Source organism: Populus euphratica, unplaced genomic scaffold (genome assembly GCF_000495115.2).
Source record: "Populus euphratica unplaced genomic scaffold, PopEup_1.0 scaffold256.1, whole genome shotgun sequence".
NCBI lineage: Eukaryota > Viridiplantae > Streptophyta > Magnoliopsida > Malpighiales > Salicaceae > Populus > Populus euphratica.
The window spans coordinates 380,736-394,642 of record NW_011499987.1 but is presented as its reverse complement, the minus strand read 5'-3'; the positions used below and the strand labels follow the sequence as shown (position 1 = coordinate 394,642).

The 13,907-nt window shown below is 32.9% G+C and overlaps 1 protein-coding gene and 1 long non-coding RNA gene across 2 annotated transcripts; both read left to right on the top strand.

Annotated features, from left to right (window-relative positions):
• Positions 1-1,459: 1,459 nt before the first annotated feature.
• LOC105140189 (uncharacterized) lies at positions 1,460-4,820 on the top strand. The gene is made up of 3 exons (XR_845144.1): positions 1,460-1,553; positions 1,696-2,047; positions 4,760-4,820. It is a non-coding gene; the product is annotated as an uncharacterized LOC105140189 (long non-coding RNA).
• A 3,549-nt stretch (positions 4,821-8,369) lies between these two features.
• LOC105140190 (glucose-6-phosphate 1-dehydrogenase, cytoplasmic isoform 2-like) lies at positions 8,370-13,907 on the top strand. Its single transcript, XM_011046924.1, has 16 exons — positions 8,370-8,543; positions 8,812-9,037; positions 9,138-9,223; positions 9,505-9,550; positions 9,637-9,823; positions 10,474-10,631; positions 10,717-10,785; positions 11,030-11,088; positions 11,393-11,429; positions 11,720-11,791; positions 12,079-12,226; positions 12,400-12,495; positions 12,703-12,773; positions 13,029-13,144; positions 13,336-13,381; positions 13,464-13,907. Exons 2-16 carry the CDS (start codon positions 8,864-8,866, stop codon positions 13,629-13,631), a joined length of 1,533 nt encoding a protein of 510 aa, XP_011045226.1. The 5' UTR covers positions 8,370-8,543; positions 8,812-8,863; the 3' UTR covers positions 13,632-13,907.

The window sequence follows — 13,907 nt, the reverse complement described above, 5'->3', positions numbered from 1 at the left end:
TCCCCCAATTCCCCCCTCCCCGTTTTGTCTCTCTTGCAAAGATTGATCGCCCCCAGCAGAATTCACCCGCTTTACAGAAATCGACCGCGCCTCCCTTCCCCCCCGTTTTGATATAACAGAAATTGATCACCCCCTCACAGAAATCGATTGCCCCCACTGTTTTGGTCTCCCTCACAGAAATCAATCGCCCCCCCGTTTTGGCCTTTCTCTGTTCATATAAATCGATCCCCTCCCCACCGCGTTGCCTCTCCATGTTAACAGAAATCGCCCCCTGTTTTGCCTTACTGTTGACAGAAATCGGCCCCTCGCTGTTTTGCCTCTCTCCGTTCGCAATTATCTCCCCCCCCGGTTTTGTCTCTTTGTTTGGTTATGTTATTGTTTTGCCTCTCTCTGTTCATAATCTCCCCCTCCCCTGGTTTTGTCTCTCTGTTTGGTTACTATTTTGCCTATCTCTGTTCACAATCTCCCCCCCTCCCCGGTTTGTTGTCTCTGTGTGGTTATGATTCATGAAAACAGTAGCAGAAAAAATGTATAAAAATTGGGTTGCTTGCTTGATTAGTTGAATGTGACAAGATAATTGAAAAGTTATGGAAAAAATATGACAATAGCAATAGCAGATTTATCAAAGATTTATGCTATTATTTTTACAGATTTGGATCTACGCAGAAGAAGATAAAAACATAAAGGACATAAAGAGGAAAAAAAATACCTGAAGTTTAGATCCGAAAAATATTCTTGTTCCTGATCAGTTTGCAATTGATTTTGAAGAAAAAAAGACTGCGATTTTTGGAGAAAAAGTTTTTAGGGAGCTGTGTCTGAGAAAATGAACGGAAGGAAAGTGTTTTCCTTTCTTTAACAAAAGGAAAACACTTTCCTTTGGTAACGTTATTATTTTTAATTTGACTGGAATTCAGTTTCCTTTAACTATTTTTTCATATTGTTACCAAACATGGGAAAAACAGGAAAGTGAATTCCAGGAATTCACTTTCCTGCAATCAAACACACCCCTAGTAGTTTTATAATTGATAAAGAAAATCTAATTTTAACATGGACTAATATTAATTGATTAACAAAGTGTTGGCGTTTTTTTTCTTTTTAATTATGTTTTTTAAAAAATTATTTTTAATATTAATATATTAAAATAATCTGAAACATAAAAAAATAATTTAAATTTTTAAATTTTTTTCATAAAACAAACACTATTTCAAATAACACCTAAAAGATTTAGAATAAGAAGATATAATTTACTAACAAAGTGTTGTGATTTTTTTACATTTTAGTTACTATTATTTTTATTTTTTATATTAATATGTACAAACGATGTAAAAATATAAAAAAAAAATAAATTTTATAAAACACTATTTAGAATAGAACTTCAATAATGCCTAAAAAGGTTAGAAACAAGAAGATATAATATTGATTGAGTAGTTGACTGTTGAGTAGCCTAATTACTGCTGGTTTCATAGAAATGAGAGGTAGGGAGGTTATCCCAAATTATCGGCAAATTCTTCCAATTGCGCCTAAAAACATGCAGCAATAACAAATTCTTCCAAGTGAGCTCTTCATTACCCTTTCTTTTCTCCCTTCCTTACATGGAAAGTTCTCCCTCCCAATATACTGATTCATCCGAAATCCTGGCTCTGTTTTTGCTGCAGATGATGAACATCCGAAATCCTGGCTCTGTTTTTGCTGCAGATGAACATCCGAATTGTGGCCTCAACACTCATACAATCCATAATAGAAGGATTGTTCGTAACATTAACGAGGAAGTGACCTTTGTAAGAGCTCTCCACACTGACAATCTTGTAAATACTGCTCATAATTCCGCCATGCCGTGGTCCTTCTGAGTGCCATGCGCTTGCTTCACGGGTTATGTTTTCCATCGGTGATCATGTCCTATATATTTTCTTCATTGTCCTGCGTTTTTTACCCATCCCTTCAACCTTCCCAGGTGCCTAGTTTGAGCTAGTCACATTAAATGCTTCAAGGAAGATGGCTTTATTCAGAAGAAATTTAAAGGGTGTGTTAAAAACAGTGCACTCTGAAGGTACGCACAGTGAATTTTTTTTTTTGCCCTTTAAAATTCTTTTCCCTGTCATCATTTTTTTTTTAATTTAGCCCCTTTGCATTGCTTCGGAGGGGACTAGATCGGTAATTTTCTTTTTATATGGTTGATATGTTGTCAAAATAAAATTCCTACAATAGTTGATGCTTCAGTTTTAAATCCTGCATAAAAATAATAAGTATGGGGACCAATTTGACCTTGAAGAAAGAATGCAGGATTTTTTTACAACTGTTTATAATGCTCCTTGCTTCCAGTACTGCCAAAATCATTTTTAGTCCTTTCAGTTTGACAAGTTAATATTTTGATATTAAACTTTATTTTCATTACATTTCAACTCCTATGTTTAAGAGAAAAGAAAGAAAGAGGTGCCGAGTTACAGGATAAAAGAAAAGGTTGTTAGTTGACTTGATTTTTATGATAAAAAAAATTAAAGGAGTTTTATTTAGATGTTTTTTTAACTTTTATTTTGTCTACAAAATGCAGGATTTTTTTACAACTGTTTATAATGCTCCTTGCTTCCAGTACTGCCAAAATCATTTTTAGTCCTTTCAGTTTGACAAGTTAATATTTTGATATTAAACTTTATTTTCATTACATTTCAACTCCTATGTTTAAGAGAAAAGAAAGAAAGAGGTGCCAAGTAACAGGATAAGAGAAAAAATGGTTAGTTGACTTGATTTTTATGATACAAAAAATTAAAGGAGTTTTATTTAGGTGTTTTTTTAACTTTTATTTTGTCTACAAAAATAGAACGGGCCTCAAAGAATTTTTCAATTCAAGTTGTTTTTTATTTCTTATCATATTTTTAGCTAATTTAAGTTAAAAAAAAAAGAATGTTTTGGTTGAATTTTTTTCAATTTTTGTTTTAATAATTTTTTTTGGTCAATAGAGTTGAGATAATTTTTTTTAAATAAACAATTTATTTTTGTATAATTAAATAAAAAAGAATTGATGAGCTCTTTGCATAATACAATTAAATATCTTAATATTTTTTTTTATTAATATGCTGGCTCAATTTTTTGTTAGCCATAAATATTTTTAATATTTATTACTAAATATAAATCACAATTTATTTTATTGAATTCACGCATCATATCTTTTTCGCCAATATCTATATTTTTTTGCTTTGAAAAAACAAAATTGAGACCAATCCGCAACAGAGCATGGGCAAGTGACTGGTGACCGCTAAAGGAAACGTTATGGGCTGAAGTAGGAATGGAGGCCCCTTTATTTTGGGCCGGGAGGCACCAGGTCTCCGTGGCAAAAAAATTTGGTGGCACGGTTTTGCATCCCTCGGGAAGTACGCTTGGCTAATAGGGCATGGGCTTGGGAGAGGCTTTGCCTGTCCATTTTTAGAACTGGAATGCCCATTGAGAAATTAGTAGGTATACCAAAAATGGATGATTTCATTACTAATTACAAGTTATTTATGGATTTTTTTCATTTTTTAATATTTTATATTAATTTAATATATATTATTTTAAGTAGGATATAACCCATAATATTATATAAGTAAAATTACATTTTAATTTTTTATTTTTATAAAAAAATAAGATATATAAACTATAAATGTACTGTGAATCTTTTAAGTCAAAAGTTTACGATTTTATTTTTATAGTATTTTTCTTTACAATATAATTATATTTTTTATATAAAAAAATATTTATTTAAGTATTGAAGGGCTTCATCTTTATTAAATTAGATTTTTTATAAATATTAGCTACAAGTTATTTTGGTCTATTAAACTCTAAGTATAAGCTATTAATTATTTTGATGAGAAAGAAAGGATAAGATTGTTAGAATTAACTGATTAATTGATTATTTAATTCGATAATTTTATTTTTAATTTATTTGAATATTTTGGAACATTGTTAAGTAATAAATACCAAAAAAACAAAAATAACTAAATAAATAAATACAATTTAACACCCACCCGCCACGAAATCTAAAAGTCGTAGGATCATTGTAATTTTTCTTTCTTCTTTTAAGAGTTTCTTCATTTGTTGCTATATCTTGCATTTAGGTTGCCTTTGATTCGTTCAAGTTGGGTGAAGTGTCTTCTTACCCTGTCTGGATCCCATCATACACTTCTTAATTTCTATGAGCTCGGAATTGAATGGCCATCTCAATCCCTTTTAACATAAACAAATAATCTCTTAATCAATGTTGTTAGGTCTCACCTATCCACAATTATGGTTGTGAAATGCGTTCAACTACCACCAAAATCATGGTAGTTTGGAGAGCTAGCTAATTAAGGATTAAACTACTACTTTCTTTGTTTATATCGTTAGTATAATGTCAGAAAGTAGCCCTCCTCATGGCTCATGGCCATGGCGATAAACAAATAAGTAAAGCCAAGATTATGTTTGGTGAGCACCAAACATAATTATATGCTGCTAGAGCACATGAGATTGATGACATACCTACAATGATTCTGGTAGAAGTTGTCAGGCTGATAGTAAACATAATGGTAGCCTGAAAACAGAACGTTTCCGGTGTTAAGAATAGTTGCCTGACTGCTTTATTGTTGTCCTGCAAAGCAAGGCAGAGGGATAAGAACACTTCAAATTTTAAAGGGATGTATAGTATTTTTCAGGACAAAGAATCTGCATTTTTTGTTCATTTTGTTGAAATGCACTTGTAATCTTATTCTAGTGATTTTCAAGGAACTGGAAATCTTTCATTTTCTTTCAGATTCAAAGTTTCCACAGCAGGAACATCCTGCTTGGAAGCCAATTCCCACTCCACGATGGGTATGTTTTTATCATCCCTTTTATCTGGTTTCGTCTGTGATGCAAATAAACATTTAAAGTTATCAATTTTTTATTATTTATTATTAATGTGAATATTTAGATTAGTTTGTACATAATTTCAACTAATTTTATAAATTTTAAAATTAATAACCATATAAATCTTTAATAATCTAATCTTTAATAATTTTAAAATTTATAAGAATCAAACGGCCTATCTCCAATCCCAGTATATTTCTTTGTGCAGGTGGTGTTCGCCTTCGTGTTTATTGCCATTGTCTTCATCCCAATCGGCATTGCTTGCTTGATTGGTTTCCGAGATGTGAGCTTGAGTGTCCCCTAAGGGCTGGTCGGCACCAATGATTTATGGGCGACAATTTCGGTATTTTGAGTCTCTAATTACTCTTTAGTCATTAAAATAAATATAATTGTAAAATTTTAAATAATCAAATATTTTTTATTGATTTTTTTAAAAATATGAATTATTAGTGTTATAAAGTTTAGGATATAAAATTTAATTTTTAAATTACAGCAAGAAATTGAAGTACCGACTAGACCATAGAAGGTTTTCTTGTAATTATCCATATATTTTTTTTAAAAACAAATCTTACAAAACTTACTTTTATTCGTTCCTTCCATTTTCCATTTTGTACCATGCATAGATATTATTAGATATTTCAGTCCCCTTACACTGTAACTTGGATCAAGACTTTTCTGAATATAGAAAAGAATATCGAGGTCACGAGTAACTTTTTGATAGACCCAGCTTTCAAGCCGCATAATTCGATTTTTTATTTAGGTTGAATTTCAAATTAAATTATATCAGCATTATTTTAACATGATGTAATTAATTTAGTAATTTGACAAGTTAAAAGTTATATAAATAACTAATTAAAAAGTGATATTTTTAATTTTAGAGGGTATAATTCAATTAATCCGGCTCTATATTTACTCCCTATAAATTATAAATTCGAGTTCTATAAATCATAAAATTATTAGAGATATGATTGTTAACTTCATAGCTTATAAGATTAGTTAAAGTGTGCGCAAGATCATCCAAAAATTAATATTAATTAAAAAAATAACATTATATTAAATTGATTTATAATTTATAGTTTAGCACATTAAATTATATTAAATTATATGAGTTGTATCATCAACTTCACTTAATTTAATAATTTTATTTTTATATAATTAACTTAATGTATTTCAACCCAAAAAACAAAATTAAATTTTCAACCCATCCTATTATAAAAACACTTACAGCACTCTTAAAATGTCAAGAAGGCACTTTAGCATCCTAAAATCTCCACACATGTCGAGATATATATATATAATCATTTTCAATTATTTTTTATGATTAAAAAATTAAAATCTAAGTTTTTTATTAAAAAATTTAAATTTAAATCTTTTTCATTAAGAAACTCATAAAAAAATAATATCATATAAATCTTTATAACCTAATTTTTAATCCCAAAACATGCTCAAATCAGTTTAAAAATTCAAAATAAAATAAAATCATCCTTTCCAGATTTAAAAGCCAAACTATCTTCATTGAACTGTCATTTTCAAGATGAAAATGTTTTTATTTTTGTTGGAATGTAACCAATTAGATTTTGTCTCTTTTCTTATGTGACATCTCTCCTTTCTATTTCAATTGTTGGAGAATAAAATGTAAAAAAAACAAAGTTTCATAATTGAAATATAAATTAAGAAAACTACAAGAATCCTGAACATTGCAAATGAATGATGATGTTTTGTATGCGCATGAACAATGTTAGTAAATATTGAAACACCATTTTATTTTATTTTATTTTTATTTAATTTGAATTCTAATGTTTACTTGCCACAAGGGGTAAATAATCAGATTTGCAATTGCATTTACAAAGTCCACTAGCAGTTATTTGCACTTGAAAGGCATAATTTAGACCAACAAATCCATTATTTTGACTTTATATATTGGATCAATTATAACTTTTCTTCAATTTTCTTAAACAGTTTCTTCTTCTGGGTGAAGTGTCTTCTTACCGTGTAGATCTCATCAAAAGTTTATAGTGACGTGTCACTATGTGATCGGAATTGAATGGCTCTCTCAATACCACAAAATCGTTCACCAACCACAAAATCATGTAGTTGGGAGGACAAGGTGTCTAAGCATTAAATTTTATTATTTTATCTTTTAAAAATATTTTTTTACAAAAATATTTTTTAATTAATATTTTTCTTTTTTTATATTATTTTAATACGTTAATATTAAAAATATTTTTTTAAAAATAAAAAATATTACTAAAATATATTTTTAAATAAAAAATATTTTAAAAAATAATTAAAACCACAATTCCAAAAGACACTTTAAATCATTAACAACTACCATCTTTGTTTATATTATTAATTTAATGTTATTTTAAATATTAAAATTTTAAATATTTTTTTTTTAAATTGATTCGGATTAATGAGAACAACCGGCTCCTTTTAACTTTAGTCAAAAACTATGGTTAGAGAGGCTATTTTCAAATAAAATTATGAAAATCTCTTCAAACCAGGAACCACAGCCGCAAATATTGGTCCGTGGTCAAAGCTTTTGTTAATGGCGTTGTTAGGCGGTTACTCTTTGACCAATCAGGTCCTCAATTTTGCTAATATATTTTGAAATAAATGTTTTGCCTTAGCTATTATTCATCATGCAGGTCCTCAAGTTTGCTAATATATTTTGAAATCAATGTTTTGCCTTAGCTATTATTCATCATTGAAGGGTTGATTCCACTCCTGCAGCGTGAACCAGAAAGTCTCGAAGCCGACCGACGCCTAAACTTGTCAGGTAGACCGTATTCTTGTAATGTCTACAGTTCGTATACTATTGTATTTTTGCAATGCCTACAATTCGTATGGTATTGTATTTTCATGCCGGTCACTCACCTTTCTAGATTTCACTTTCGGGGGTTGATCCCCCGTGCCCTCTCTTTTAGGATTTATAAAAGACATTTATATAAAAGCTTCTATCATGGATTTGGCTTGATTCTCTTTTATTTGTAAATTTATCAATGTATAGATATATAATTATTATTTTTATTTGACAATAAAAACATTCTCAGCTCATCAAGAATATGCTCCCAGCATCGATTTGGTATGCATATTAAAAAAAATAAAAAAAATAAAAATTCATATGAATATGTAATTATATTTGATACTTCATATGAGCATATTGCTCCCACCAAACATTCTCAAAGCCAAGTGGTAGATTCCATATACCACCAAATAACACGTGGTTTCTGATATATTCTCCACCTGCCAATATCTTGGATCAAAAACATATTAAAACATGAGCTCTCAAGATCATGATCCAATCCTTTGTTTATTTATTGTACCACTAGGATAAGAGCAAGGACATAATCGAAATGATTTGTGTAAAACTGGGTACAGGTCTGAATACAGAAAAAAACTGGGTACAGGTCTGAATACACTATGGCGGCTTACAACAGTTAGGTGGGCAACTTGCTCCTTGTAAGACCATGCACTGTTTTTAACTACTTTTCAAAACATTTGAAGTATAAGCACAAAAAGACAATCTCTCTCTCTGTCCCCTTATGAATTATGATATAAATATCTTCTCACCAACTCCTTGAAATCTCGGCAGAAAAGTTGGCACCACATTCTGGGCTCAAATTTGTCACTTGTTGATCTTTAGCATCTCAACAGATTCGATTCATTTCCCAATTCCCATATTTCAGGTTTGCGTTTCTTTTTATTGAAGATCACTTGAGAGTTTGTGTCTAACATTGGTTTGCTTGAATTTTGTTTTTGTTTTGGTAGTTAAAGCTTTTGTTTCATTTCTTTTATATTACAACTACGTTTTAACTTCGATAAAACTAAGGAAAGGGACTGAATTTTAGCGTTTTTGTGTGTGGTCAAAACCAGTAACCTAGGTTACAGGGCCTATGAGAAACAAGTTTTTAGTATCTCGATTTTGTAGCCAATATTTTTGTGTTACCGAATCAGATCAGGAAAGGCGGTGCTGGGGAAAGGAAGCAAATCTTGATATATCAAAGACATGGGATCCGGTCAATGGATGGTAGAGAAGAGATCTGGTTTAGAAAATGATTCGTTTCCAAAGGAACATGAGACTGCGTCCGAAACTGGGTGCCTTTCAATTATTGTGCTTGGTGCTTCTGGTGATCTAGCCAAGAAGAAGACTTTCCCTGCTCTCTACCATCTTTTTCGCCAGGTAAATAAAGGGAAATCCTTTTGCTTGCTAATAAAAGATACGGTCTCTTGTGGATTTAGAGAAGTTCTCTTGATTATTTTTTTTATGGGATGTTGGGCAGGGGTTTCTGCACTCAAATGAAGTCCACATTTTCGGATATGCAAGGACTAGGATTTCAGATGATGAACTCAGAGATCGAATCCGTGGGTGAGATATCTTGCCTAGCCTCTGTCTTGTGTGCCTGCTTCATGCCTGTGTGCATGTGCTCTATCAAATATGTTCGTTTTTTACTCCGGTACACTGTGATAGAGTAAATAATGGGCAAGGTGCTGGGACTTGTGTAGTTCATACCAGGAAGAAAGTAGGGTGCACATAGTTCATAGATGTACTTTGTGACCGCGGCTATGTTTCAGCCATTTTTTCTGGCTAAAGGTTATTGATAAGTATAATGAATATTGCAAATGACTGGGATTGAACAATCATTTCAGATATCTTGGCAAAGATGCTGAAGTTGTATCAAAGTTCTTGCAACTGGTTAGTATAGCTCTTTCTATGCGTTGTTTTTTAGTAGTCTGTTCCGGCATGCACCACTAAGATATTAATCTTTTTTAACTTTGCAGATCAAATATGTAAGTGGTTCTTATGATACTGAGGCTGGATTTCAGCTATTGGATAAGGAAATTTCACAGCATGAAGTATCAAAAAAAAGTTCAGAAGGATCATCTCGAAGACTATTTTATCTTGCACTTCCCCCCTCGGTGTATCCAACTGTCTGCAGGATGATCAGAAAATGCTGCATGAATAAATGTAAGAATTGCTGATCTAATTTGCTTTTGTGGCTTCCAATATCGAATGGAAACATTTTTTGGCCATTAACTTTACAAAGCCCGACGCTCTCTCTTTTACCATATCCTCTTTTACATCTGGTATTTCTTGGAAGAAAAGAAAAGGTACAAGAAGAAATTCATTTGCCTGAATGCCACTTTTGGAATGGAAAAAAACAAAATAAAAGAAAGAAAGATAGAAAGCGAGAACTGCCCTATTTGTGCAGACACTGACAATTAAATTACCATTTTTGAACGCCCTGCATTTTCTTAAGGATGTCTCTTCAGGGGTCCTTAAAACTCACATTCCAGATTGGCATAACTGGATGCCCCAGTATTATGCACAGCCATCACTGGATCTGCTAATAGTGGAGAATCTTCATATGTTTTTGTTTCAGTTTACCCCCCTAAATGAGATGATGTTTTCTTGTAGCTAGAATTATAACATTGATTCATTTATCCTTGAAAGCTAACTGAACTTGCCATTATGTTTGATCCAGCTTTGGTTAGATAAACTGTGCTAGACTTCCCAAAGCCATCGTTAAAGTAGCTTTGTCAAATTTCCAGTGTTGCTGCAGACCAGAACTTCTTGGTGTTTATCTTATTGACTGCTGTTCTTGTTATCCTTTCCAGCTGATCTTGGTGGATGGACTAGAATTGTCATTGAGAAACCTTTTGGCAAAGATTTGGAATCTGCAGAAAATCTTAGTGCCCATATTGGAGAGTTGTTTGAAGAAGCACAACTTTACCGTATCGATCACTACTTGGGAAAAGAATTGGTGCAGAACTTGGTAAGATTCATAGAAATACTTAATGCTAATTGTTCATCAACGTTGGTATCTCTTTTTAATCCTTTTTGTTGCTTGGATTTTGTAGCTAGTTCTCCGTTTTGCAAATCGCTTCTTTTTACCTCTTTGGAACCGCGACAACATTTCCAATGTTCAGGTGAGCATCTTTTGTTATTGTGTGCCAGACAAAATAAAAAATAAAAAAATGCTAATGATGAATATGAAATTATAGTTGATAAGTTAATGGTTTGGAAAACACTTCCTAGCAATGAATTTATGGATTTCAACGATCATCTCAAAACATCAAAGAATGAGAGTCTTCTTCACCAGTGTATCTTCTGTTAATTAAAAGCATCAGTGCTCATTAATGTCAATCATCATCTCCTCTGTTGCCTTTTCAGATTGTGTTTCGGGAAGATTTTGGAACTGAAGGTCGTGGTGGATATTTTGATGAATATGGGTATGCTCAGTAAACACCAGTGTCTTGTACCGTCCATAGAGCAGGATCTCTTACCAAGAAACATCATCTTTTTTTCTTTGGAAAGTGTTCGTACTGTAATAACAAGTAGTATACGTAATTTTACTTTCTTTACGCTAGTTTTTGATTCATATCTTCTTGCAAGTTGACTAGGAAATATTTTCTTGAAAATGCAAGGGTTATGGAAACTTTCGTTTTCTTTTAGTTTGTGTTGTTGAGCTCTTTGGGTGTTCTGTAACTACAAAATCAAGAAGTCACAAGCAATAATCTTGTTTTTCTGCTGCAGGATTATTCGTGATATTATTCAAAATCACTTGCTACAGGTATGGGCAATGGGTTTAAGCTGGACTATTATATGCTTCGTCTTCTTTTTTGGAGTCTTAATAATCCCTGCATGTAGGAGAAGCATTTTTTCTGGAGCATTCAGATATAAAAATATTTTCTACTTTAGAATTTGTTTTTTTCTCATCAAAATAGCTCAGCCTTGTACTTGGACATATCTTGTAGGTATTCATTTAAACTTGGGATCATGAGCAAGTAGCACCAGTCAAGAGAAAATATGAGAAAGGAAAGGGGTTTCATTTGTGGCTAACTATTGTTCTACTTATGACAGATTCTTTGTCTGGTTGCCATGGAAAAGCCCGTTTCTCTCAAACCTGAATATATTCGGGATGAGAAAGTGAAGGTGAGCATCAATAAGTTTCAGATCATCAACTATCTCATTTCATAATCTCCTGATATTTATAACCTGGAACCCTTTAATGATAATCATGAACCAAAATGCTTCAATTTGTTAGTTCCCTGAGGGATTAAAAACATTAATTATTGATCCTCTAGGAGTCCATTTAGACCAAAGCATATAGTTTAAAATTAATTTTCTGTTGTGCTGTCATCTGTTCCTTCAGAGGTTGATGCTCTGAGTCTTAAAGAGTACCCTTTCGATTCAAATACTTATTGTTCAGTGACATTCAGGTTCTTCAATCAGTACTTCCAATCAGAGATGAAGATGTTGTTCTTGGACAGTATGAAGGCTACAGGGATGACCCAACAGTTCCTGATCAATCAAATACCCCAACATTTGCTACTGTTGTTCTGAGAATACATAATGAAAGATGGGAAGGTATATTTACTTTAGGATCCATTCACTCTGCTATTTTTGGAACATTTTCACAGTTCAGAGCAAATGATTTCTGAATCTCCTACTTTGGAACCTTACATATACTTCAGACACCAGATTGATCAAATAAGCAAGCTAGTTTGTTCTCATTGGTGATTCCATACTTTGTTTCTCAGGGGTTCCTTTCATACTAAAGGCCGGGAAGGCATTGAACTCAAGGAAGGCAGAGATACGTGTTCAATTTAAGGATGTTCCTGGTGATATTTTCAAATGTATGACTCTGGAACTTTAGAGTTCAGCATCACCACTTCCTCTGTGGTCCATGTTGATTCCTCTGTGGCTCATTTTTTAGAAGTTATAATGGTTCTTTTTGATAAAAAAAAATGTTTACCCATGTATAAAATTGATTCCCTGCTCCTGAATACGTTAGTTTGGTCCTTGTAAGCATCTTATTGCTTGACCTGTGTCTAATTTTGTAGGTCAAAAGCAAGGAAGGAATGAGTTTGTAATACGCCTGCAGCCCTCAGAAGCCATGTACATGAAACTTACGGTATGAGTCTAAGTTGGTAATTGCATGCAAAGCCTTTTCCATTGTCAAATTGCATGAATGTTTTGTCCAGTAAAATGGGTCATAAGAGCTAAAGAGATTCTGCATTACTTCTCTGAAATATCATCCTATGCGTTCCCTAAATTTTAGTTGTGAGCTGAATGCTTTGAGACATCATAAATCTTCAATCAGAAATTATACACTAGATCTCAGGTATCTTTGTGCTTGCCTCTGAATTTCTCTCTGCCACTCATGCAGGTCAAGCAGCCTGGACTCGAGATGTCTACTGTTCAAAGTGAACTGGACTTGTCATATATGCAACGTTATCAAGGGGTCCCCATCCCGGAGGCATATGAACGTTTGATTCTTGACACGTATGACTCTGTCCTTTGGCAATTTTTTTTCAAAAAAATATATTTTAGTACTACTCTTGTTGTGAGAGTTCATAAAGATGCTTGAATTAAGTGCAAGTCCAAGTCCAATGAGCTTAGAAGCTTTAGCGTTATCTAAGAACCAATGATATAAATAACAGAACTGGTAACGAGTATTGATTTTGGTTTTGCAGAATTAGGGGCGATCAGCAGCATTTTGTTCGCAGAGATGAATTGAAGGTAAATTTTGTTTCAGCTTCGTAAAATATCTGGACTGAAATGGGATATCAAAATCTGATGGTTGCTCCATTTCATTCATCAGGCAGCATGGGAGATCTTCACACCCCTTCTGCACAGGATTGACAATGGTGAAATGAAGCCAAAGGAATACCAACCAGGCAGCCGGGGTCCAGTCGAAGCAGATGAGCTGCTGGCAAAAGCTGGTTATGTTCAAACACATGGCTATATCTGGATTCCTCCTACATTGTAGAAATGGAGCCAGCATGGAATAAGCGGCTGTGCAGTTTCCAGTTTCCCGAAGAATAGTATAATTTTTAGTGTTATGAAATACTACTACCTGAGGTGTTTTATGTACCGCGGCCTTCAGCTAAGCTTGTTGAGAGAATTTGCTTTGTCATGTGAGCAGTCTCCACTCGGAATATGTGTTTGTTGTGGTGTGTGTAATAAGGACGTGTCTACGTGAGGAAATAAGGAAATAAAATTGCTTTAAGCCGTTGCCAGCGTGTAATGATATTGTAGATTCTCT